The 23,901-nt window shown below is 40.9% G+C and overlaps 1 protein-coding gene across 3 annotated transcripts in view; it reads right to left on the minus strand.

The window, feature by feature from the left end:
* The window catches only part of DIP2A (disco interacting protein 2 homolog A), a 133,587-nt gene that overhangs the window by 16,672 nt on the left and 93,014 nt on the right, over nt 1–23,901 (minus strand). For 2 of the 3 annotated variants that reach the window (XM_062002257.1, XM_062002256.1), the window contains 13 exons: nt 22,229–22,293; nt 21,821–21,914; nt 21,253–21,372; nt 19,444–19,558; nt 18,200–18,339; nt 8,938–9,074; nt 7,634–7,714; nt 7,309–7,436; nt 4,871–4,985; nt 3,523–3,724; nt 2,866–2,975; nt 2,637–2,717; nt 137–260 (listed from right to left, as the gene is read on the minus strand). In XM_062002257.1, the coding sequence (XP_061858241.1) occupies nt 137–260; nt 2,637–2,717; nt 2,866–2,975; nt 3,523–3,724; nt 4,871–4,985; nt 7,309–7,436; nt 7,634–7,714; nt 8,938–9,074; nt 18,200–18,339; nt 19,444–19,558; nt 21,253–21,372; nt 21,821–21,914; nt 22,229–22,293 (1,512 nt within the window). Of the gene's footprint in view, nt 1–136; nt 261–2,636; nt 2,718–2,865; nt 2,976–3,522; nt 3,725–3,879; nt 3,958–4,870; nt 4,986–7,308; nt 7,437–7,633; nt 7,715–8,937; nt 9,075–18,199; nt 18,340–19,443; nt 19,559–21,252; nt 21,373–21,820; nt 21,915–22,228; nt 22,294–23,901 lie in introns of those variants that run through there. The other variant, XM_062002258.1, reaches the window with a different exon arrangement.

A 23,901-nucleotide genomic window follows, 5' to 3' on the forward strand; every position in this document is an offset into this window, starting at 1 on the left:
AATGACAAACAGGAAGTCTCTTCCTTGAAATACTAAGTCACTGCCATATGCCATTATAGTAAATGGATGTCTTGGCAAGAGTTGTTTCTTTTCTTGTGACGTCTGACTAGGATTTTTGCTGTCTGCACTGCCTTACCTGGCGGATACACCAGGGCCACATGGTCACCAACATTCAGTCGTCCTTTCTCCATCAGTGCGACTGCCACTCTCTCTGCTCTCTTGTGCAGCTGTATGCACGAGGCAGTGCTAGCTACAGTGCCCTGCACAAAACAGAAGCAATGCCAGAAAACTTTGTGGAGAACAGTTTGAAACTGAATAAAGTACATGCTGCAGATGCAACTTTTCATAGTCCCGATTTTAACAATTCAGTCAACACTTTAAAAGGCTCTGTCTCAGTGTTCTGGAAGCCGTGACGCTTTTACACATTATTTTTAACATCAAATAGCGAGGAAGCTTCTAAATGCATTTTGTACCACAAACAAAATATCTTAAAAATATTTTAAATGTCACAGTCCAAGGGAGAAAACACAGCAGTAATAGCAATAACACCATTGTTCTAGCAGCAAGTGAAGTGCTGCATCAGCTTTCCCCTACAACACATAGCCAAACCTCCAGATGTTTTTGAAGTCAGCAATCTGAAAAGTGCAAAGGAAACTCTGCTGATGTCTTTGGTATAGACAAAAACTCTTTCAAAAGGTTCAGACAGGCAACTTGAGCTGTGGTTGGTGTGTTCTGCCACTTCTTGTGCATCTGCTGAAGGCCTATTTGCTACAACTATGCATCTGGAAACTCTTCACATGGAAGCAGCTGTATCTTTGGATGGCTTAAGCAGTTGCAACGTCATGGGGACTCCAAAAAGCTTGGTCTAGTTTTTGATGTGAAGACAGAAAACATTCTTTTGCTATTCAGCCTAGAAAGTCATGCCTCAGCCTTAAGCTGAGTCAGGTTGGGATGTATCTGTTTTTCCAAGACTACAGTCTGATTAAAAGAACACTGGTGGGACCATCACCTCAGAGGAAAACAACTCAGGACTCAACTGAGCCTCCCACTACACAGATAAAGATTATCACAGCAAATGTCTGCTATACAAGCATTTGGTTTCAAGTACAAGATGAGCTGTCACATGTAATCCTCAACCCAGGAGGCCAAGCCTCTGATCCAAGGCCTAGTTTGATGCAGGATGGCACTGGCACTCTGTTCAGTTTTAGTAAGGAAACTTGTTAAAGCCTGGGAGCTAAAGTCATGCAAAATAAGAACAGTCCATATGGTGTGTATTGATATAGGAACAGCAACAGCTTAAGGACTTGGGAGAAAAATATTGACAAGAAAAGGTGTAAAACAAAAGGGTTTCCATGAAGAGCTGTGAGCACACTGATGTTTAGCACTGTAGCTATTTAAAACGTGTGCTCACCAACAGGTAATTTATTTGTGCTTAAGTTTTGTGTTTCTTTTTTCCAGTCTCCTTGTGAAGTGTAAAAGTTGGTTGAACAAAGTGGCCCAGGAAGGGGCTTCATCATATTATAAAATCTCTCAAAAGTGTCATCTGAGAGAAGCATTAGCCAGTTCTGTGGTTTTTAACAATAACTATATTTAACAATAACTATATTGTTAAAGCAGAGTCTCATGAGAAAATTCAGAACTTTGAACCATGTCCTAAATCATTTTACCTGCCTGAATAAGGCTCCCAAAGGCAAATCCTTCACTTCCCAAGGACTGCTGCTGGACCTTCTGACAGCATGTTCCTTATCTCACATACTTGCAGTACAGCACAAGCTAGGCTAAATTTGTCACTGGGCTGCTCCTATCACTGGAAGGGTAGCTACTGAGTACAGGCGTAAATAAAAATTGACCAATTTTGCAGTGCTCCTCCAGCCCAGGATGACTGAAATACTGAAGAACATAGAAAAGTTATTTACACCCTTTTACAAACTGTTGGATGCACAACAGTGGTGAATGCTCCAAAACTACTGACAGTCATAGGCAGAGGAAAGTGGCTGTAGGCCAAAATTATGTGTTTATTAAGAAACATGACTGTTGCCTTCTTGTATATCATAAAGGCTCAGACAGCTGTTGAATAAAATAAGTATATAGAGCCTATAAGTACACAGAGCCTGCACTCCAAAACCGAAGCATTTACTTGCTCATGTTTGAGTGATTAAGTGCCATTCTTTTGCGGGGCAGAGCTTAAGCAAGAACAAGGCATCATTGTCTCCTAAAAGCTGTTGCAGTGCTCCTGGAAAATATGACTGCAAAGCTGTCCCAAGGATTCTATAATTAGGCTCCAGATCTTCTAATAAAAAAATTGTCCAGCTCTGACTTCCACTTACCCCTGTGCTCAGGGACAAAGACAGAAGAGTGGCTTCCATTGATACGACAAAAGCTGTGTTCCAGCAGGAAATGCAATTACTGCACCATTTTAAGCTTGGCAGAACGTATACTAAAATGCCAGCAGTGGAATAAAAGAGGTGGAATAAAAGATTGTGCATACAATTTCAGATGTGGAAACATGCTGCTTGCTAACTATGAAAATAACCTGAAGCATTTTACAAAACGATTTCTAGCTGGAGTTTTCTTAGAATCTGAACCATCTTTTGATGATCTCAACCTCTAAAAGTATGACCTAAAGTGCATCCCACCTTGGAATTCAACAAAAGGAAGAGGGGATGATCTGGAGTTGTCTGAGCTCGCCACTGAAGAACATCTGCTAAATACAGGAACTGAAACAGAGAAAGAAAAAACAAAGGAGACACTCAGATTCACTCGAAAGGCACCAGTGCTTAGTTTCAGCAGAATACTGTAACTGGTCTTTTTTTCTTTTGAATAAGCAAATTCAAGTATTTAATAACACCAGGACATCAGTGTTACCTTTCTTGCCTGGTCATTATCCTCCAACTGTGTAACATCTCTCCCTGAGGCTTGTGCAATTCTCTTTCCAGCAACAAGGTTTCCTACTATCATTGAAGCAGGACCAACATCTGCATTTGGAAAAACAGTGACAAATGAGGAAAAGTAATGTAAGGAACATATAATAATTTGCAATTCAGTTTGTAGATTACTAGAAATGCCATGTGTAACATAGGTCTGAAAGGACGAAAAGATAAAACCGAGGAGCATACAACACAAAAAGAGAGAAGAGGGTAGTGTGGTACATTAAAAATCATCCTTTTATAAGTATGGTATATTACAAATCAGCCTATTATTGATTTGACAAATTGAGGTCTGTCTGTACTTCAGTTGTATTACGTGAGTTACAGTACATCTGAGGATTGGCCTTTGCAAGATGGCCAGCGCAGGAACAATTTATACTGTGGCTACAGAAGCATGAATTGGTGCACGTCTTTGCATTAACCTGGGACTCGAGGCAGATCCTAATGCCCTCACCAAGCTCTGGGCTGCTGTGACACCACCACGAAAGCTGTGCAGTTTAAAGCCCTCCAACAAGCACAGGCATGAGCTGTCACATTGCCTCAGGACCATACTCCACATCTACCCTCAGAGACAGATACAGCCTGGTTTACTCACCTGGTTGTTTCTGTCGAGGCTTAGGCAGGTTAGTAACGCAAGTATGCGGACACATCAAGACATTACAAGGGTGCAGAGCACCCTCTAAAAAGCGCTGCTTGGTTTCCGAAATATGAATTCCTCCGAGCGGAGCCTTTGGCAACGTGTTGGCTGGCACCAAGGCCAGACAGTAGACACCCACTTGGTGAATGCTATCAATTGCCTTCACAGAAAGGGAGAAAAAAATCCCATTTCACGTTATCGACTGGGATGAGGCTGGAGTAAGAATTTGAATTCAAGTCACTTAATAACATTAAAATTTTTACTTGCACCATAGTTTGCAAATAAAGGGTCCAATTCTGCACTCACTGAACTCATAGAAGTTGTGCCATGACTTCAATGGGAGCAGGAGCAGACCCAGGACTTTGCTTGTGCACTCTATCAAGAGGATGCCACCTGCACATCAGGGATTAGGAAAGTCTCTTATAAGTTGGCAAAAAGTGCAGAGATTTTAAAAAGCCGAAATTATACCACAGCAAATTTAGCACGTATGGCACGATCACAAAAGCGCAGTAGAACATAAAACTACAAAAATAGGGAGGGAAATATCTTGCTGCCTGAACTCAAGTGTTTGTTTTAGATATAACACTTCTAAAAAGAGAAATATTTTCTCTCATGAAAAAAACAGCTTTTCTATTACTAGATATTCTGTCCAAAAAATATTACAAAGCTGTAATCAGACAGAAACCATTACTATGTAGCTGCCTTACTCATGAGAGGAATCTTCCCTTAACTTGTTCTCAATAGCCTTCCCTTCAGTTACCTCTTCACCAATCTTCTTCCATTATTGCTCTGTCATTTCTTACTTTCTTCAAACCAATTGATTAATTCTGAAATCCTCAAATGCAAATCTACCAGAATTGCCCTCCCTCCTGGTCCCCCAGGGAAACACATTAGTAATCAAGGGAAAAAAATTAGAATGTTTACTCTTGGAGATCTACAGTAAGTATGTCAGTGACATAAAAAAATTTCAGAGTCTTAGCACTAAGTATATCCTTAAACATTTTCAGACTTAACTCTCCTAGCCAGTGTGAAATCAGCAGAGTTGTGCAGGATTAAAACAAATACAAGTTAACATCCTTAGAGAATCCTAGTAATATGAAGTTAAAGAACATTCTGAAAGTAAGTCTTGCTTTTTACAAAATTCTGTTAATTATCAACCCTGAAATACATTCTGAAGTCAGCTTATTGCAGCTCTCTGCAGTTACACTGATTGGTTTTTCTTATGGGAAAAAAAAGATGCTCTAATATTCTCATTTCATACATCAGCCTTCATCACCTGGAAAGAGAGAAAGGACAGACTGACTACCTGTAGAACCCTGCTCATCCACTGAAAACTATCCTCCTCTGACGCATCAGGACGCTGCTCTGCCACAAGCACTATTCGATCATCATGCAAAACGGTCACAGAAAACACTGCTATCCTAAAACGCAAAGGACAGAAGAATGATAGGATACAACATATGATGAACATGGCATGGTTTATTTTAATGTGGAAATGACTGCAACCTTTAATGGTACTGTTTCAACACACACGAGCATTACTCATGCCAGATCGTCACAAAGTCACAGACAAATTTTGAACAAATTTAGTTCAGTATTGCAATACATTTCTGTTGGGGTCAGGTGAATCTGCAGTCATCAGTGTAGCATGTGTTGACACAGGCAAGTTCCATACATGCAGGGGCTGTGCAAACCTGGCCTATGTAACTCTATCATGCATGCTGAACTTGTTGCACCTACACAAGACATGCCTTCTGAAAGATAACAACTATGCCAAATTACTGACCCGCATGTCTATCAATGCTTGTGCTGAAAAATACTTACTCCCATTTGGGAACTAAATTAGTTTTAAGCTTGCATCTTCTTAGGATAAAATATTAATAATGCCTCAATCAGGTATGCACCATTATTTTTATGATACTTCAATTGCACAAGTTATGCAAAAACAAACAACAGAACCATTTTGGTTGGAAAACACCTTTAAGATCATTGAGCCTAACTGCTGACCTAACACTGCCAGGACCACCACTAAACCATGTCCCTCAGCACCTCAGCTACATGGCTTTTCAATATCTCCAGGGATGAGGACTCTACCATTTCTCTGGGCAGCCTGTGCCAGTGTCTAACAATCCTCTCAGGGAAAATGATCTTCCTCATCTCCAACCTGAATCTGCCCTGGAGCAACCTGAGGCTGTTTCTTCTTGTCGTATCACTTGTTACTTGGGAGCAGAGACTGATCCCCACCTTATTAAAACATCCTTTCAGGAGGAAAATTTGAATGACTTGGGTTGGAAGGAACATTTACAGATCATCTAAGTCCAACTCAGCCTGCAAGGAGCAGGGATATCTTCAATCAGATCAGATTGCTCAGAGCCTTATCCATCCTCAACCTCCAATGTTTCCTGTGATGGGGCATCTGCTATCCCTCTGTGCAGCCTGTATTAGTGTTTCAGCACCCTCACCGTAAAAAAATGTCTACCTTATATCTAGTCTTAATCTCCCTTTTTCAGTTTAGAACCATCACTCTTTGTCCTGTCATAATAGGCTATATTAAAATGTCTCTTGCCCTGTTTCTTTTAAGTGCGCTTTAGGTATTGAAAGGCCACATTAAGCGCCTTCCCTAAACATCACCAACTCTCTAGGTGCTTCCTCCAGGGAGAGGTGTTCCATTCCCCTGATCATCTTTGTGGCCTCCTGTGGACCCACTCCTTCTTGAGGTCAGGACCATGGCACTCAAGGCAGCATTGCAGGTGGTATCTCACCAGAGCAGAGCAGAGAATCATCTCCCTCAGCCCTCTGGTCATGCTGCTCTGGATGCAGCCCAGGATATGGTTGGCTTCCTGGGACGTGAGTGCACATTACCAGGCTATGTCCAGCTTTTCATCCATCCATATCTCCAAGTCCTCCTTTGCAGAGCTGCTCTCAATCCCTTCATCCCTCAGTCTGTACTGACACTGGGGGTTGTCCTCACCCAGGTGCAGGACCTTGCACTTGGCCTTGCTGAACTTCACTGAGGTTCACACGGGCCCACTCTCCAGCCTATCTTGGTGCCTCTGAAAGACAACTCATCCCTCAGACATGTCAACTGCACCACTCAGCTTGGTGTTATCTGCAAATTTGCTGAGGGTGCACTCAATCCCACTATGTTGTTGATGAAGATATTAAACTGTATTGGTCCCAATACAGACCCCTGAGGGATATCACTAATCGTTAGATCTCATCTATGATCCTGACACTGAGCCATTGATCACTGACGATCACTAAGGCTGGCGATACAGCACATGCTGTCTTCGAAGGTCTTTCAACAGCCTTCTAGTTTGTTCTTTGTAACATACTGCAAAGTTCTATAACACACTGCAAAGTTCTTCCCATGGTCATTCTGCATGAAAGGCTCAGTTAGACAAAGGGGAGTTGTGTTTCACATTTGGCATATAAGTTCTCTTTGACTGTCTCAAGCTTTGAAACAGACACTTTAAAAAGACACTTAAAGATCCATTTTCCTACTATGTGAAAATAATTGTAAATTTATGATACATGAAGCGTGGTGTCAATATCTGCCAAGTTAGCAGGGACTGCCCAGTTGTTACCTGCCATATGACAACCCAGTGCCAGCATTCCTACACAATACACATGTAAAAATCACATGCAAAGTGTATACTATGTTACTTGTTGATATTTTCTGGGTGAAAAAAGAAGCAACGAAGTCCAATCAGCACAGCTGAAGTTTATAATATACTCACTCACCTTCCCCGATAGACAAACTTCATGGGTTCAACTGCCAATGCGGTGGCTACCACATCATCTGCATTGTGCCTGCGGCCACTGACTGTCATTAAGCCATCCAATTTTCCTACCACAAACACCAAATAGTCCTGGAAAGAAGACAGGATTAGCCAACAGAGGTGAAAAAACATCTAGATTTGTGACATCGCCTGACAAAAGTCATCAATATTCACAAGGTCTATATGAGGTCACTGCCCTGACACAGAATTATGATGAATTCTGTGGCATCACTTAAGAGTTGAGAGTCAGAACAAAGCAGGGCCCCAGATGGCTTGCTCACACTTACAGGACCCACAAAGCCAAGCAATCCTGTTCTTGTAAAGGGCTGGTCTGAAACAGGCACGCCGGCTGCCGTCACTGGAATGGCCTGAAAGAATATGTAGGTATTCAGACACTCACAGTACCAATGAGAAAAGTGAAGCTAAAATGCTTCCTGCCTTGGTTTCATTGCAGCTGTATGCTCAGTGGAGAAAAATTACCCAATGACAACAGATACTATCATGTCAAGTAAGAGCAACGTTTTTTTGAATAACGAAGAGCACACCGATTCTGAACTCTGTGGCAGCCTTCTTTCTTACACTTGTCTCATCTACTTAGCTTTCACAACAGGAGTTCACATCACTTTCTAAATACATACTCATTTAGCACTTAATCACAAATTGTGTTGCCATGGTTAACATCCCCAGTGAAACATATACCCAGGCATATAATTTCAATTGCAACAAACACTCCACTATCAGAACTTTAAGGAATTTAAGTTTGCTGCAATTATGGGACTGCCTACAATGGAGAACTAGGGCAAAAGCACTAAGCTCACCAGCGAGTTCTACTCATTGGCTCAGGTGGTTTTCTTGCCTTTCCTCTGCCCCCCAACTCCTCCATTACATTAGGTGGTTCCATTATATCCCACTGGCTCTCTCCCTAGCTAAGGACAGTGCTGAAAGATAAGCTGTTTAAAGTGCTGAGGCCTGGCAAGCTGACAGAAAGAGCCTGTTTTGTAAGAGAAGACCGTGGACAAGTTTTCTTTCATCTCTCTGGTAGAACTCTGTACTTCAACTGAGTCTTCAAATTTATGCACAGTGTTTGTGAGACTCCCAGAGGACTTTCACTCCTTTCTTGGAGAGGGGAAACATGAAATAAGGGTACCACTGTGAGAAAAAGATCTGAACAGAAATATTGCTTTTGCTTTACTTTGCCAAACTAGGAGGCTTATAACTGTTACACTACACTTTTACTGTCTCTTCTTCCATATACCTAGCAACATAATTTCATATACCCAACAGCAGACTGTTCAGTGTTCTAAGCATTACAGCAAATCAAGACTACAGTTCAGTCAGAAAAGCATGTATTGTTTGTGACATACAAAGGAAGCTTTTCTAAATAATTTACTATATCTTAACAAATGCATTTTGATAGTATAAAGAAGCTTGCTAATATCAGATTAACTTCTAACTCTATGTAAAGTGTATTTGGACAGGCCTTTTCCTAATAAAACAAAAAAGGAAACTTAAGGAACAAGTAAGTTTATTTGTAAGAAGAAATACTAGAAAAGCAATAACGAAATTTTACATTACATAAAGAAATACAAACCTCAAACACATTCTTGGTGATGCCGAGGAGGCCAAAATAAGCCATTCCAGTTGCACCTGAATTCACACATATTTCTCCAACCTCATCGGCTTTACACAGATAGGGAGTCCCATCCACCTTCACAACACACACATTTGCTAAAGGGAGAACAACAACACAGAATCACAGCATTGGTGTGCTTCAGCAGCTGACCCAGAAGTTTCTTTGCCACTGCCAGGCAAACAAAGGTGACATCTATCTTCCTGACAGTCTATACAATGTGTTCTCCAAGATTGAAGATGCAAGTTCACAAAGGCATATATTTTGTTTCTTACAGTGCCTCATAGCCTATACATCAGCTGCAACTGAATCTAGAACCATAGCAATTGCTATTCAACATGAAAAGACTGTAGGATCAAGTATAAGCATATATGAGAATAAAGATGAAAAATAAGATACCAATTACAGACCATTCCTGTTATTTACTGCACACTTGGGTATTCACAGTACCATACTTTTAAGCTATGTGAGAAACAAATGAGAAATGGAGAGAAAACTACGTTATTTTATTCTCCCACTGTCAGGTCAATGATTTTTCTGCATTATATCCCATCTTTTTTTAAAGCAGGTCGGTCTGTCAACTACTACTAGAGACCACAGACAATTCATCTCACAGAGTTGTCCCTTCTTGAACTTACTCCTGTGACTAACTATTATCTCTTCCCTATTCTCAGTTTGATGACCTTCTTCAATTCATTAAGAGGACTGCATTTCATAAAAGTCCTACTGATATTATCCATACCAATTATCTTTTGAAATCTCACATGTTTTCCTACACCAACATTTTCTTATTTTTTGTCAAGTATACACACACTTGTGAATCAAATATTACACTGAGCTTTGCTCTGGCTACTGGTTACATTTTACTGCTGAATTCACTATTTTCTCCGAGGTTTCTCTGTCTAAGTAGAGCCCTTGCTTAAGCAGCCTGGATTTGTCCCTCCCTAGTCCAAAATAGAAAGGAAAAAAGATACGGAAGTAGAAGGCATGATGAAGCAAGGAAGTTTAGCTTAGCAGTTAATACTCAACATTAACAAAAACCTCAAGGCGGCTACCCGGGTCACTACAAAATAAACACAGTCTTTGAAATATAACATGGACTATGCCATAAATTAATGTTCTGCCCTTTCCTATCACAACTCAGAACATCAGAGTATTTTGTGGGCATGCACAATATATTAAAGAAAATAACCGAGAGACTCCAGAGGTTATCAGTAATTTATTTAGTTGCATTTATTTCTATCAGGATTCTTTTGTTTTGGCCATGGAACGTGACAGATGCGAAGCCCAGACAAGGCTGACAACATCTGTTATGAAGGATTGTACTACTGTTTTCTAATTTAGCCAATCTTAGTGATATACAGATAGCCCTTATTTTTACCACTGTTTAACTAGCATGAAGAGAAATCAAAATGGAAAGTGGCACATTTTCTTTAATAGTAATACACGATAAAGCCAGTTTTGCTACAAACATGGACCAAAACTCTGCTTGCAGAACAGGTTTATAGGCACATTTTCAAATCTCAGAGGAGTCTTGAGTTCTCAACAACTTAGGTCTGAACAGGAGAGACAATTCACTCTACTAACAGATCAACCTCTAAATTATCTTGGTTTCTTAAAAGCTAGCTATCAGAAAAACTAGCATTTATTAATAAAATGTTTGGAACCATGCAATGGTAACCTTTGGTTACCAAAAAAGGAGATGCCCTTCAAATTCTGGTACAAGTCTAAGTCCTAATTAGAACAGTTTCAGTTACTGAAAACTATATGTATGAACTAGAAGGTTGGAATTAAATTATACAGTATGAACTATCAGATAGTCATTCAAAAAAAGCATTTTGTAATTTAGGAGGAGAAACTGGAAAAAAATTCACCATTTAAAACTCAATAGCAAAATGAAACAATATAAGTAGCTTATTACCACAAGAAATAACTGGAGTCAATCTGAGAACTCAGTACATGACACTTAAGCTGCGATGCAGAGGGAAGTGTTCGTAACTGGAGAAAGTGCAACAACTTGTAGGCATACACAAATTATACAGTCCTCAACTCATTCACAGACATGGAAAACCCAACAGATTAGCTTACAGTCCCCAAATGATGCTCCATTTATGAAGCCCAAGGACAATCCTATCACCCTGACCAAGCAAAAAAAAATACTTACCAGTAACCAATGTATGATACAGGGAGTCTACACGTACATTCTAACAGCAGGCATAGTTCTGCCCTGTCATGTGATACTGCAAGGTTTTCCTTTTGCAGTATCTGTAGAGCCTGTACTCTTGCTTCTCTCCTCCTTTTCCCGCTTCATGTGTGACATACAAGAGAGTGCATCTACCACCATTTCAGTCTCTCAACAGCATTGCATCTGAAAAAGAATTAGAGAGAAGGGAAAAGCAGATGGCACGGGAATGTACATGTGGACTACATGTCACGAAGAATACTGATCACTGGTAAGAAAGTTTTCTTTCTTCAAATGAGTCCACATGTACATTCTTACAGATGATGACTCTCAGCAGTCAGTCCTGCCATGAGATTTCTGGCAGAGGATGAGAATCCTACTGTGCACACAAATGACCACACCAATGCCCTACCAAAGAGTAGATTCAGGTTTGGATGTTTCAAGACCAGCCCAGCATGAATGCAAGATAAATGGCAGAGGCGTACATGGCAGAAGGTGCCTGATGAGTGTTAGAAAGTGATCCCTTCTTCACTTTCATGGTTTCATAGCAGATTTGTACACAACTCATATCCATCTGGATTGTTATTGTGTGCCAACAGTGGAACTACAGGATCTTCCCATAGCAAGCAGGTCTTCCTAAAAAGCCTGAGTCCATAAGAATAGAAACAAGAAGGCCCTCCTCGCACTACAGATTTTAGTTATTAAACTTCTGTTCTAGAAGCATGAAACCTTAGGGAAAATACTAAAAGACTAGGATAAAATATCCCTACTACCAGTGTGGAAGGTAATTGTAGGATTTCCAGAGAAGAAAACAGCATGTCCAATGCAAAGACCTGAATCTTTCTCTGCTCTTCTGGGAAGGGCAATAGGCATAGAGCAAGTCAACTTCCTAGATAGGGATGAACAAGAACCTAGACTCATAAGCTCCAAAGCACAACATTTAAATGGGAAGAGAAATGTCTCATCACAAGTTTACACCTTGACACAGATCTCAAAGAGAAGGTCTGCAGTGGCAGGTTGCTGTGCCATCGTATGATGACTGAAACCAAGAGGAATTGATAACTACGATAAACCCTGCATGGGAATGAGGTACTGCTATCTCACGTTCACAATATAAAGACTGAAAGCTTCACAAAGATGTTGTGTAACAAGTCCTTTCTCAAATCAGGCACTCAGATAAAGGAACCAGATTCTGCTGCAGTGAAGACGCACTGTGGTTACTACCAGAACCTGGGCAAGTGTTTGCTGAGACATGGACTGAGAAACAATAACATCCAAGACATCTATAGATTGGAGACAAAGTAAGTATCCTGCTATTTGAGAAGTTTGACCACGCTCCTTGAACCTCTGGGAAAGTGAATACAGTCACAATCCAGAACTTGAAACTCTATATGCATTAGCTCATCTTGCAGAAACCTAAGATCTGGCATTAACTTATTTTTCTGCTCAAGTAGAAGAAGATAACTGCTGCAACACTCTTCCTATGAACCATGCTTTGTATGATTAGAACTTGTAGTGATATAGATGATCTAGATTAGAGAGGGTTATTCTCCTGTCAAAGAAAGAACGCGAGAAGGATATCTGTAAAAGAATGGAAACATTTAGTTGGGAAGTAGCAGGGAGGCAAGATTAATGGAATACCAAAGCCAAGGTCCAAGCATAAGGTATAATAAATTTCCAAGATGACAGATGACACAGCAATCACATCCCAGTTGATGTGAAAGTTGGAGGCACAAAACAAACAAAACAAGAGACATTTGGTACTCTCCCCACTATCTTTGCCAGTCCAATTGAAAAAACAAACTGAATTAATTCTTAGCAGCATCAAACAGAAGTCACACAAAATAGCACAAGGTGGTCAACAGGTGAGGCAAAATGTCATCCCTCCAGGAGCTGCAGAGAAGATTCCAGAGGAATGCACACTAGGTTCTCTCAAGAATTCCCACACTACCTTTGATGGGAAGATTTCTTCCTGGATGCTTGCACTTCCCTGGTGGCTATTGTGACTGGCATTCACGGTAGATCATGAAAGCAAATAGCCAAGGCAACTGAAGAGAATATGGCATCAAGAGTAGACTGTGGGTTAAATAGATATGACATAAGACATGATCCCAGTGCTGAAGGGTCTGTTGAATAAGATTCCCTAAGCAGGTGGGCTCAGTGTCTCAGAACAGCAAGATATGAAGGAGGGTAAAAGAGGACACTTTATCCATGACCTTTTAACGAGCTGATTCCTGAATAAAGCATGCCAGGGACCTTCAAGGGTAATGAGATCAAAACCATTGGGTTTGACTGAAAACGCCTCAGCACAACTACTAGTTCTTGGCTAGTTGTCTTTCATAGCTGTCTGAGCAAATGAAGTTCATGAATGTGAACTCCTATGTCATGAGATATTTGAAAGACTAAGGCACATAGTCACTTCCAAGACCTTAAATGTATTCAATAGTGATCAGTAGATGGAATAAATCCTTCAGGGGTGGCAAATTAGGCCTTTGGTGAAAGCACAGCAATCTAAGGAAAGGAAAAAAAATACAAACCCCAAACCAGGTAATAAGAAGACTCATCAATTAGAGTAATTCAATAGGGCAACTACAAGAAAGAAATGGTGGTATGTTCTCTTCTGTATGCCACACACCAAGTAAGAATGGACAGAACGTATCCTCTGTCAATACCACATAGGAAAAAGCAAAAATCTTACAAGGTAAGGCATCGTATATCCACTGTTAGAATGTACATGTAGACTCATCTGAAAATAAGTCATTAATTTATTTTCATTTGGCACACATCTACAAACAACTTCTAGCCTTTTTACTTTCTTCCCACTTTTTTTTTTAAGTCACAGGCAACAGTCATCAGATTATCCTCTAAAAAGAGCTCTGTCATTTATATTCTGACTTAAGGAATGTACAGAGAAATTTCTGCTAAAATACACCTTCAGACCTGGTATTTTTATGATTTGGTTAAATAGAAGCTGATCTGTCCCAGATATTGAGACCCCAATGCTGATCAGAGTTTCAAAAGAGTTAATTCATTAATTCATTAAGTTTCCCAACTTCTACTTAACCTACAAGTAGTTTTGCCACCAACCACTGTATTTTAAAATAGCAACAGCCATCAACTATGAGTCATATCACTTTGAGGCAGTAAATGGATACACACTTAAAATATTCTTCCCTCACACAATCAGACAAGTCACTTGATGTCTCTTACTAACGTAGGAAGTCACAGTAGCATTGTCAATTGTCAACAGCATCCTAAATCACAAGCTTCCACTAGATTTACCAGATAATGCTCCAACGTATTTGATAAAGGAGTTTTGTCCCAATTTCACAAGGACAGGGACATGTTTTTCATTAACAACTTACACAGGAGAGGAAGGTGAAATTACTGAGAAGCATACAGGTATTCCTTCCCACATCGTAAGGCAGACTTGAATCTGTCACTGAGCAAATGCACTACAGAAGATTAACCAAGCGGACTTGCAGCTGTATTGGTTGAATATGAAGAGCATCTTAAGGTGCAACACAACTGTAGGCTACTTTGTGCCTTAGTGTAGTCTAGCACATTCTGCCCAGAGAGCAAGTCTACAGCAATGCCAGAAGTGTCTCCATTAGATACATTGACCCAAAAGTAAGATTTTAATCAATCTTACATCAAACACCACTTTTTTTAAACTCTTAAAAGCTGGATCAACTTTAGCCTCCAGTTGGTTCACCGAAGGACTCAATACTACCTGAAGGGCACGGAAGCTTGTTCCTTCCATGTTCCTGTAACTAACTCATAATCAAAGATTGGAAGGGACCTCTGAAGGTCCAACGCCTCAGCTCAAGCAGGGTCACCTAGAGCCAGTTACTCAGGAATATGTCCAGAGAGCGTTTCAGTATTTCTGAGGCTGGAGACTTCACAACCTCTTTGGACAACCCATTCCAGTGCTCAGTCATCCTCGCAGTGAAAAAAATCTTGCTTCTGTTTAGAGGAAAGCTTCTGTGTTTCAGTTTGTATCCATTGGTTCTTGCTCTGTCATGGGACACCACTGAGAACAGTGTGACTTGGTCTTCTGTATAATTTCTCTTCTAATATTTGTGCAAGTTGATGACATCGTCCTTGTGAGTCTTTTCCAGGCTAAACAGTCCCAGCTCTCTGACATTCCTCTCATACGCTGAAATGCTTCAGTCCCTTAGTCATCTTAGTGACCCTTTGCTAGACTCTCTTCAATAGTCCCAAGTAGTCCCTTGTGCTGCAGAGCACAGAAACAGGCTCACTACTCAGGCAGAGGAGAATGATGACCTCCATTGACCTGCTGATAACACTCCTCCCAGTGCATCGTTTGTCGCCTTTGCTCTAAGGGCACACTCTGGCTCGTGATCAACGTGGTGACCACTATGAACTCCAGGGCTTTTTCTGCAAAGCTACTGCTCTCCACACAGTTGGCTCCCAGCATGTGTTGGTGCAAGGGGCTATTCCTCCCCAGGGGCAGGAGCTGGCATTTCTCTTCTAGAACTCCAGGAGGTTCCTGCCAGATCATTCTCTCAGCATGTCCAGGTCCCTCTGGATGGCAGCACAGCCCTCTGGTGTACCAGCCATTTCTCCCAGCTTTGTGCCATCTGCAAACTCGCCTCATCCCCCAGATTGTGAACGAAGAACAGAACAGAATTGGAGCCAGCATTGAGCCCTGGGCTGCACAGCGAGTAACTGGCCTCCAACTAGACTTTGTGCCACCTACTATCACCCTCTGGGCCTGGACATCTGTTGTGGTTTAGCAAAGAGCTGCTTTTGCTTGGTAACAAGGGGAGGGGGCTGCAGTGCAGACCTGGTAAAGAGTTCTTGAACTTTCTCCGGGCTCTTGGGTTCAGACCCACCTCCCGACCAGCTGGGCCAATCTGGCGTCTCTGCCATCACTATTTAGGGATGGGAATTTTAAGTGCTTGGCAGGAGGTGTAAGAGTGATACAAGATGGAGGCGACCACGCGGACCCCACAGTCAGAGAAGGAGGAAGGAAGGAGGAAGGAGGAGCACCAGACCAGAGACCTCTCTGCAACCCGTGGTGAGAACTCAGGCTGTGCCCCTGCAACACATGGAGGGCCATGGCAGGACTGAGAGCCACCAGCAGCTCCGGGTGAGTGCGCCCCGACGGGCGAGAGACTGTGTGAGGAGGTGGCCATGGCGCAGGCCGTGCTGGAGCCTGCGGGCCGCAGAGCAGCCCCACACGAGAGGCAGAGAGGAGCTGCAGCTTTTGGGATGAACGCATGTGGGAGCAGCCCATGCAGGGCTGCTGTGTGTGTGAGGTACCCCATGGAGGAGCAGGGAGGACTGGTGCGGAGCCCACCTGCCCTGAGGAGAGACAAAAGGCAGAAGCCATCAGGAACAGACTGACTGAAATCCCCACTCGCTGCCCCCCTGGGCCATTCAGCAGGGGAGGAGAAAAAGACACTGGGATCAGGACTCAGCCTGGGAAGAGGGGAGGGGTGGGGAGAAGGTGGTCTTAAAGGGTTGATTGTGCTCTTCACTGTTGTACCACTCTGTGTTGTTTTATTTTGGTTTAGTTGGTGGCAGATTAAAATATTTTGTTTTCTTCCCCAAGCCGAGTAGCCTGGTCTGTTTTGTCCTGGACCATAAGCAGCAATTAAGCTCTCCCTGCCCTTTGGCAATTCTCAAGTCTTTGGTACGTGAGTCTAACTGTGGTCTTTTGTCCCTTGATGGACCTAAACCCACAACTCAGTGGTTCTCAGTGCATCTCCCTGTCAGCTCATTCAGCCCATATCTTCATCAGCTTCTCTGTAAGGATCTAACAGGGGACAGTGTCCAAAACCTGACCAAAGTCAAGGCTGATGATACACATAGCCCTCTCCTTCTTTAGCAAGCCAGTCACTTCATCATGGAAGGTGAGCAGGTTGGTCAAACATGACTTTGTCCTTGGTCAATCCATGCTGACTACTGCTGATGACTTTCTTGTCCTGCACGCACATGAGAAAATGGTTTCCAGAATTAGTTGTTCCATCATCTTCACAGGGTTTGAGAAGAGGCTGACTAGGCTATAGTTCCTTAGGTTCTCCTTGGACTTCCTGAAGATGAGAACAACATTTGCTTTCCTTACGTTCTCAGGCACTGCTCCCAGCCACCATAGCCATTGAAAGATTGTTGAGAGTGGCTTAATGACATGTAACAGCTCCCTTAGCACTCATGGGTGAATCCCATCAGGGCCCATGGACTTGTGCATTTGCAGTTTGCTGAAGTATTCCCTAACTTCCTTTCTTCTACCAAGAGTATGTCTTCCTTGCTGAAGACCCTGGATTTGTCTAATTTGGAGAACAGGAGGCTGAGGGGTGACCTTATTGCTCTCTACAGCCTCCTGAGTAGCGGATGTGGACAGGGAGGTGCTGGTTTCTTCTGTCTGGTATCCAGTGACAGGACTTGTAGGAATGGTTCAATGCCGTGCTAGGAGAGGTTTAGACTGGATATTAGGACCAAGAGTGTGGTCAAGGCCTGGAACAGGCTTTCTAGAAAGATGGTCAGTGCCCCAGGTCTGTCACTGTTTAAGAGGCTTTTGGACAAGCCCCTTAAAACCATGTTTTAACTTTTGGTCAGCCTTGAATTGGTTAGGCAGTTGGACTAGATGATTGTTGTAGGACCCTTCCAACTGAAACATTCTGTTCTATTTTATTCTAATGCATGGCCTATCACTTTTGGATGAAAGATAGTATTTCCTACCATGCTCTACATTTTGTTTTGCTGTATTTTTATTACATAGCTGTATGTCAGTCAGCACTAACGGTAACATGTGAATAATAAACAACTCTGCAGACCAGCCAAAAGCACCTGTCTGTACCAAAATTCATGGTTATTCAAATTCATTGTGGATTAATCTTTACTGAAAAGGAATAGTCTCTCTAGTTGACACTACGTCATCATCACATGCTTAGGTAATGTATCATAATGTAGTCATACTACCATTTGACACTTTTTTAATTTCATCAGCACAAGTATAATAGTAAAGGTAACTTATGTGAAGTATGCTTAAACCTACATGAAATGCTTTCCTACCTCCAGGCATAATCTGACCGACATCCTGTACAGTTAACACTGACAACTTCTCTTCTGTATCCACTCTTATCACACCAAAACTTAGACAATTCATAGACAACACTGCTTTCCCTGGAGGAGGCCCACCCAGTTCTGGAGGTCTGGAAAACAAACAGTCAAATCAGATATGAATCAACAGACTGATGGCATTATGGTAAACAAAAATGTTGTGCAAGTCTCTCAGGCTAGTAAAGGCTAAGAAAAATAATGGTTTCTCTTTTTAAACAAATAAGAGTTCAAGATTGGTAATATGTTTCAACTAGATTTAAAAAAGAGATAGATAAAACATCACATGGCTTCCATCCACTCTAAAATGTTACAGGGAGGATTTAGTTCTATTATGGACAAAGAAGTGTCAAAAATAAGTAAAGGCTAAATTTTCTAGATGTGAAGATTTAGGAAGTGTTTGGAGGGTTTGACACTTCTTACTCTGATCAGAACTGATTGAGGACAAACAACTCCATTTGGTATAACTTTAGTTCAACTTTCATGATGGAGCAGAACAAAAACATTCAAGGTAGCGTTGTGAAAAACTGTTCTTTAAGTGCAGTTTTTTAAAACTGGAAAAAATCAGCTCTCCCATCAGAAAACATGCTCTCCAAAATCTCAAACTTTTTTGTTTCAAGCTTTCTTGAAATTGATTTTCTAAAGCAGCATATTTTGATCAAAACCACTGTTTAAAAAAGCCATCATATTCCATCCATATGTCTGTTAATAATCACAGTATTTCCTTTTTTCAGAGCATCTCTCACTGTCTCCAGAAATCCAATGGTATTTTTCACACCAGTTATAAATATATTTTTCCTTTCTCTAGCCCTCTCTTTACAACACATTGTATACAAGCAGTTACTTGAAGATTCACCATCTTTTTCCTCTCAAGTTTGTAATTGTCTTGATTTTTGGGGCATTTTATAATGGTCCTCCAGCAACATCAGTAAAGATGTAAAGTCCTTGCTTTCCCAACCACTCAACCTGCCCCCCCAAATCCTAATTTTATGGGTGAATACTTTTAGATAATGTTAAATTTTTTAAAGAAAACAAATAAAAATCATCCATCCTTCAGGGAAGGAGATACCCAAAGACCTACATAGTAGTAATCAGGTATCTTTATGTGGGCAGTTGTCTTTTCTGACTACCATTTTACTACCAGATGCATTTTAATAGTCAAGAAATGCTTCAGTTCACTTGTCTGAAAAGATAATTACCTGCGAATAGCAACAGTTAGTGCCTCTGAAGAACTAGCACAGGGACAGATTACTTCTGGTCTCAGACCTCTGGACTGAAATACATTCAGGAATGCATCACAAGAAGATATGGACCCTAGAAAGAAAAATCACACAGTTTGAAACAGTTTGCAAAGGGCAGGAAAGCTTGAGCTGCAGGATTTCATTGCCTATGCTCACTCGCAGCTCAGCTATACAAATATGCTTCCATCTGTGCACAGAACCAATATAATTACAAACTGCCTAAAAGACATTGCAGCCTATTATTATATGTTAGATTTTGGAGAAAAAGCTCTCAGTGGTTAACAAGTAACTCATTGAATGAAATTCACAACTGCACAAGGTCTTTGGCAGCACTCTCTAACACTTAAAAAAACAGGAAGTTCTTCAGTGATCAAAATATTTTGTCACTAAAGGTAACTGTTGGCTTCCTATATAGCTTCACAGAATCACAGAATGGTATGGTTGGAAGGGACCTTTAGAGATCATCTAGTCCAACCTCCCTGCTAAAGCAGGTCTACCTAGATCAGATCGCACAGGAAAGTGTCCAGGATGGTTCTGAAGGCCTCCAGAGAAGGAGATTCCACATCCTCCTTGAGCAGCCTGTACCAGGGCTCCCTCACATGAACAGTGAAATAGTTTTTCCTTATGTTTAAATGGAACTTTTGTGTTCCAGCTTTTTTCCATTACCCCTTGTCCTGTCACTGGACAGGACAGCTTCTATATGAGTTTCTTATAGAGGTCACAGAACCAACGCAATTTTAATACTAAGTGCTTCTAACATATCTTCAGTTCAGCACTGTCTGGCCTTTAGCATTCAACTCAAAGTGTAAGAAGATACCTCATCACCTACAGCTTTGTATTTTACAGTTGTGGAACTGCAGCACATAAAACAAATCAGCAAACTTCACTGATTATACTATATCCTAGGTATACTTTGATGTCAATTTATGTAAGAGTACAGCACGGATAAAAAGATTAAGTTAAAAAAAAAAATTTACACAGCTAAACATAGCTAAGAAGTGCACAAGGCAATGCAAAAGCAGTGGCATCACTAGCATATAAGTAGTACTTTACTACAGAATGAACTACTTAATTTTCTAAGCATCAGCTCTGAAACAGTACTCACACTACATATCTTATCAAGACCATTTCAAGTTTTCATCTTCCACCAGCACAACCTGCTGACCTCTCATCATGCAACTCCAAGGAATGTGAAATACTATGAATTTTCTCACGTACAAGAACAGTAAAATTAAATAACTAAGGTATATTCTTGCCTGTTGCAAAAAAAAAACCAAAACACCAAACAACCTCCCATCTGCTTTCTCAAATTACTGCAAACCAGCACCACATGACTGACAGAAAAAGGCAAGAACCTACCACATACTGTAGCTAATAGTTGTCACGGTTTTGAGTTAAGGCTTTGACTACTCCCATTTTTATGTCCTTGTACATGACTGAGTCAAGCCCTAGGCACACTGCAACTCAGAGATTTTGTCTACAGGCAATACTGGAGCAACTATATTGAAACTAGTAGTATCATTTAGCTTCTTTCAAATTACACTGTCAACTATTCTTTCTATAAAGAATAGATCCTTCAGGGCATTTTCTATGTAAGTTTTGCTCCAGCGTCCTTGGCAAAGAAATATTGGTGCTGTCTCAGTTTTGCTGAAGATAAGCTACAGCCAGTGTTGCTGAGCTCCCTACAGTGCAGACCCAGATGTCTGTGGTTTACGGTGTACTTTAGTTCACCTTGGACCGACAATTGGAAAACACATCCGTACTCACAGGGATTAGCTCCGTCTGCCACTATTAACATTCGCAAAGAGCTCAGACTGACATCTCTCTGATCCCTCTGAGCCAAAAGTGACCAGTGCATATCGCGTGATTTTACTACTGCTACACGGGCTGAAAATAAAAAACCAATGATGGTGAGTGTGCAGAACAAAAGAAAGAAAAAAAAATCATCTCAATACTTTTGTGGACTTACACAAATTTATTACACGAATTACAAACACGGAAAATAAATACAAATGCCAATTACTTAACTGCTATGACATATGTATACTCAATGTCTCCAGATGGACTTGATTACAAAATTTAAATGGTTCCTATAAATTCAGATACTGAGATGAAACATAATTTCTTTAAAGACCTATCAGAAGAAACCATCAACATCACTCATCAATAAATCTGTCAGTACATTTCGTACTGAAATGAAGTGTTCAATTGCTCAAGCTGTGCCGTTAGAGTCAGCTGGATAAAACAGCAGTGTCCACAGAAGACATTTTATACAAACTTTTTTTTTTAAATAACCCAAAAAGAGATAGTTTAAATAGAAATATTTTAAGGTTACCTTTGTATGAGCAGACTTTTTGTATCCAGGAAAGTGGATTAACCTTCATTAATGCATAGGGAATACTGATGACATGCATCCTGTTCATAACACTCTATGTGGAAAATATTAAAGAAACCTCCTTTGAACTGGCTCAAAGAATACACAGCACATACCAATACTTAAAAAAAAAATCATAACAGCTACAGCACAACTCTTGCATTTAACTACTACTGAAAACTGTGTGTATACTCAGCAAAAACTTAAGCTTTTTCTGTGCAGTCTGCTACTGAAAAACAAACACTTTATTCTGAAAAATATAAATACTGAAATATAAAAAGTTTGAGAGAGTTTATGACATCATCCTGATACCATTACTCTATCAAGAAAAACAAATTGCTGCAGTTTTTCATTCATTTCAATACTCACTGTTAATACTCCATGCCAAAGGCCAGCATCTCTTTTGAAATCCAAGACATTTGTTAGTGTTTCAGCTGAAAGCAAAGGAAAAACTATCAGACTACCAAATCGTATTTATGAGATCATTTAAGAACTCAAAATAATTGTTAAGGCAACTATGAAGCTTCCAAGACAACTAAGAAATCAAAGCTACGTTGCCACTCCTTCTTGTCTATAACAGGTTGCTTAAAGTGTCATATTTTACTTACTACATTAATGTTTAAATTATTATCATAGATTATTACAAAATATTTAAGATTCCCTTTTTGCTATAATATCACTTCCATGTGTTTGTACATTTTCCAAGGAATTATGTAGATCAAAACTTCAGTTTTGATGCAAACTTTTTCAGGTGATCTGAAAGTTGAGCTATATTAGAAAGAATTAAATTAGGGTACATGGCTGTACTAAATTTTCTTCAGTGTTTTCTCTGAGAAATTTTAACACTTTACATGACAAAATAGAATCAAAGATCTTAAATCAAAGATTTAACCTGATTTTCAAGGGCTATCTCATAATGATCAGATGAAACTTGCTCATCTCTGATATAGGATGGCTGCATGCACAAGAAATTGTTCTTCAGATCCTTTACTGTTCTTTTTAAGTTTTCAGAATGTACAAAGCCATTTCCCAACAAAGAAAATACTTCAATAAGTCAGCCACATATTCATTAATTCTCTGGGTGACCTAGAGCTCCAAAAGCTCCGAGATGCATAATCCCAGTCATGAGCCTGTATATAAGGAAATACAAATCTTCCATACACTCACTTCTTTTCAGCCTTCAGGAAATGAGCTGAATAGAACTAGATTTGCTAAAGCAAGCAGCCAGCAGTTTCACAGCATCTTATGACATCTGTATGATGCTCACAGAGAAGCTGATGGAAAGCTGGATGAGCTGACAGGGAAATGCAGTGATAACTGAATGCCCAGGCCCAGAGGGTGATAGTAGGTGGCACAAAGTCTAGTTGGAGGCCAGTCACTAGCTGTGCAGTCCAGGGCTCAATGCTGGCTCCAATTCTGTTCTGTTCTTCATTCACAATATGGGGATGAGGCAAGTTTGCAGATGGCACAAAGCTGGGAGAAATGGCTGATACACCAGAGAGCTGTGCTGCCATCCAGAGGGACCTGGACATGCTGAGAGAATGATCTGACAGGAACCTCCTGGAGTTCTAGAAGAGAAATGCCAGCTCCTGCCCCTGGGGAGGAATAGCCCCTTGCACCAACACATGCTGGGAGCCAACTGTGTGGAGAGCAGTAGCTTTGCAGAAAGAGCCCTGGAGTTCATGGTGGTCACCACGTTGAACATGAGAATGTGCCCTTACAATGAAGGCAGCAAATGATGCACTGGGAAGAGTGTTGTCAGCGGGTCAATGGAGGTCATCATTCTCCTCTGCCTGAGTAGTGAGCCTGTTTCTGTGCTCTGCAGCACAAGAGACATGGGGCTACTGAAATGAGTGCAGCGAGGAGGAGTAAGTAACTGGAGCATATGAAAGAACTTTCAGTGGCATAACAAAACTGTCACAAGCTGCCCAGAGAGCTTGTAGAGTTTTAAATCCTTGGAGATAACTGAAAAGCTTCTCGACATTGACCTGGGTAACTGGCTCTATGTGGCTCTGCTTGAACTGAAGTGCTACACCAGATGA

Source organism: Colius striatus, chromosome 9 (assembly GCF_028858725.1).
Source record: "Colius striatus isolate bColStr4 chromosome 9, bColStr4.1.hap1, whole genome shotgun sequence".
NCBI lineage: Eukaryota > Metazoa > Chordata > Aves > Coliiformes > Coliidae > Colius > Colius striatus.